Source organism: Brachyhypopomus gauderio, chromosome 14 (assembly GCF_052324685.1).
Source record: "Brachyhypopomus gauderio isolate BG-103 chromosome 14, BGAUD_0.2, whole genome shotgun sequence".
Classification (NCBI taxonomy): domain Eukaryota; kingdom Metazoa; phylum Chordata; class Actinopteri; order Gymnotiformes; family Hypopomidae; genus Brachyhypopomus; species Brachyhypopomus gauderio.
The window spans coordinates 1,796,618-1,799,117 of NC_135224.1; the positions used below are offsets into that span (position 1 = coordinate 1,796,618).

The 2,500-nt window shown below is 45.4% G+C and overlaps 1 protein-coding gene across 1 annotated transcript in view; it reads right to left on the reverse strand.

The window, feature by feature from the left end:
• The window catches only part of sorcs2 (sortilin-related VPS10 domain containing receptor 2), a 228,044-nt gene that overhangs the window by 46,851 nt on the left and 178,693 nt on the right, over nucleotides 1-2,500 (reverse strand). Inside the window, exon 8 of the mRNA XM_076972128.1 lies at nucleotides 1,265-1,354. Within this exon, the coding sequence (XP_076828243.1) occupies nucleotides 1,265-1,354 (90 nt within the window). The remainder of the gene's footprint in view (nucleotides 1-1,264; nucleotides 1,355-2,500) is intronic.

Here is a 2,500-nt window from a genome sequence, read left to right on the forward strand (position 1 = left end):
GGTGTGTGTGGTGTGTGGGTGGTGGTGTGTGTGTGGTGGTGTGTGTGTGTGTGTGGTGTGTGTTTGGGTGGTGTGCGGGTGGGTGGTGTGTGTGGTGTGTGTTTGGGTGGTGTGCGGGTGGGTGTGTGGTGTGTGTGCGGGTGTGTGTATGGTGTGTGTGTGTGGTGTGTGTGGTGTGTGTTTGGGTGGTGTGCGGGTGTGTGTATGGTGTGTGTGTGTGGTGTGTGTGGTGTGTGTTTGGGTGGTGTGCGGGTGTGTGTGTGGTGTGTGTGTGGTGTGTTTGGTCTTTACCTGAGTGATTATTTTTTCTGGTGCTTCTTAGTGTAAATCTGGAACTGTAGTGACGTTGAGGTCTCTCCATTTGTAAATGATTTAATGTAAATGGTGGTGGAGATGTGAAGGTCTTACAGTGGACGGATGGTGCTGGAATCTTTGGAGATGTTCTTGTAGTTCTCCAGACTGATGGGCTGACACCACCTTCTTCCTGATGTGTTCACATGTCTCCTTTCCTATCAGCATTGTTGATCTGTGTGATTTACACCTTATGGCATCACAGTGGATTGGTTGGTTTCCTCTTTCTTCTAATCAGTGTTTCTCAAATCTTTTCCCCAGGACGTCTCATTTGATTGATCTGCTTAATTAATTACTTGAGCACTCACATGTGTTTCAGATCTGAGTCTTTTACCTAATTGACTTCACCAATGCAGCTGTGGTTTACTTTTGTACTCTGCTCTGATTCCATGTTTCATGTAGTCTGTTGACAACTCACACATTTCCCTCAAAACAAGTAAATGGAATTGATGAACATACACCTCACATTTCATATACAAAAACTGGTGACGATAAAATAAAGAGAATCATGGGAAAACAACAGAAAAATTACTCAATGAGTTCACAAACTTTCAAACAGCAATCTATATGTGTATGTGTATGTGTATTTTATGTGTATGTATGTATGCGTATGCGTATGTGTATGTATATGTATGTATGTATGTATGTATGTGTATGTATATGTTTTTATATGTGTGTGTATGTATGTAAGTGTGTATGTGTTTTTATGTGTATGTATGTATGTGTTCCTATTTTCTCAACACTCCTCTGGAGGCTTCAAGTTCAGCAGTTTCACACCTAAATTCTGCTACTGTCATGAGTTTAGCCCTAACGTGTCATGAGTTTAGCCCTAACGTGTCATGAGTTTAGCCCTAACGTGTCATCTCCATCAGTAGGAGGGCCGTGTGCAGGAGGAGATATGGTGTGTGCGTACCTTGGGCAGGGAATACTTGGGGAACCGCATCTGAACAAACTCACTCCTGCGGTATGAGACATAGTGCTTCGTGTTATTACCCGTGGTAACCTAGAGAGAGAGAGAGAGAGAGAGAGAGAGAGAGAGAGAGAGAGAGAGAGAGAGAGAGAGAGAGAGAGAGAGAGAGAGAGAGAGAGAGAAGGAGAAAAAGAGACAGAACAATATATGTATATTGGAGGAATAGGTCCTGTGAGTAGATGTCTAAGCACTTTAGTAAGTCACGCTGGATAATTAATCTACTAAATACCCGAAATGTCAAATGTAAAATGTCATTTTACAGTTACATTACCATTTTTACAGACCATTTTTTACCATTTTACAGAGACTAACCATGAATGTTTTGATGGACAGACAGCATCAGCTATGAACTGTGATATAGCCTGGGCCACACACACAATGCTTACACCACACAACTTTAGAGTCTGGGTCAGTTTGACCTTGGACAGAGTCACATACTACACAACATACGACACCATCGGGCTTGAAGATGGCAACTTGTGCTGCTGAGATGTTATTATGGGCAGAGAGAACGAGAGAGAGAGACACACAGAGAGCAGAGAGAGACAGAAAGACAGAGAGATCGGTCAGACAGATGAGAGAGTTAAAGCATAAGAGCTGTGTAAATAAAGCAATAACTGTCATGCATCTCTATAATAAAGGAGAAGAGATGTGGGGGTAATATATTAGTGAGACAGACAAGAACTGAGGATGAGGACTGAGAGGAGGTCTGTATTACTGGAGAGAAAGAGAGAGACAAAGAGACAGAGAGAGACAGAGTGAGAGAGAGACAGAGAGAGATAGAGAGACAGAGAGATAGAGACAGAGAGAGAGAGAATAGAGATAAGTTAGTTTAAATAATATGTCCACATGTGTATGTCTGTATAAGTGTTTATTTGTATGTGTATGTATGAGAGAGGGCCCCCGTGCCCTCTTCCTGCCCCCGTGTCCTCTGTCCTGCCCCCGTGTCCTCCCCCGTGTCCTCTGTCCTGCCCCCGTGTCCTCTGTCCTGCCCCCGTGTCCTCTGTCCGGCCCCCGTGTTCTCTGTCCTGCCCCGTGTCCTCTGTCCGGCCCCCGTGTCCTCTGTCCGGCCCCCGTGTCCTCTGTCCTGCCCCCGTGTCCTCTGTCCTGCCCCCGTGTCCTCTGTCCTGCCCCTGTGTCCTCTGTCCTGCCCCCGTGTTCTCTGTCCTGCCCCTGTGT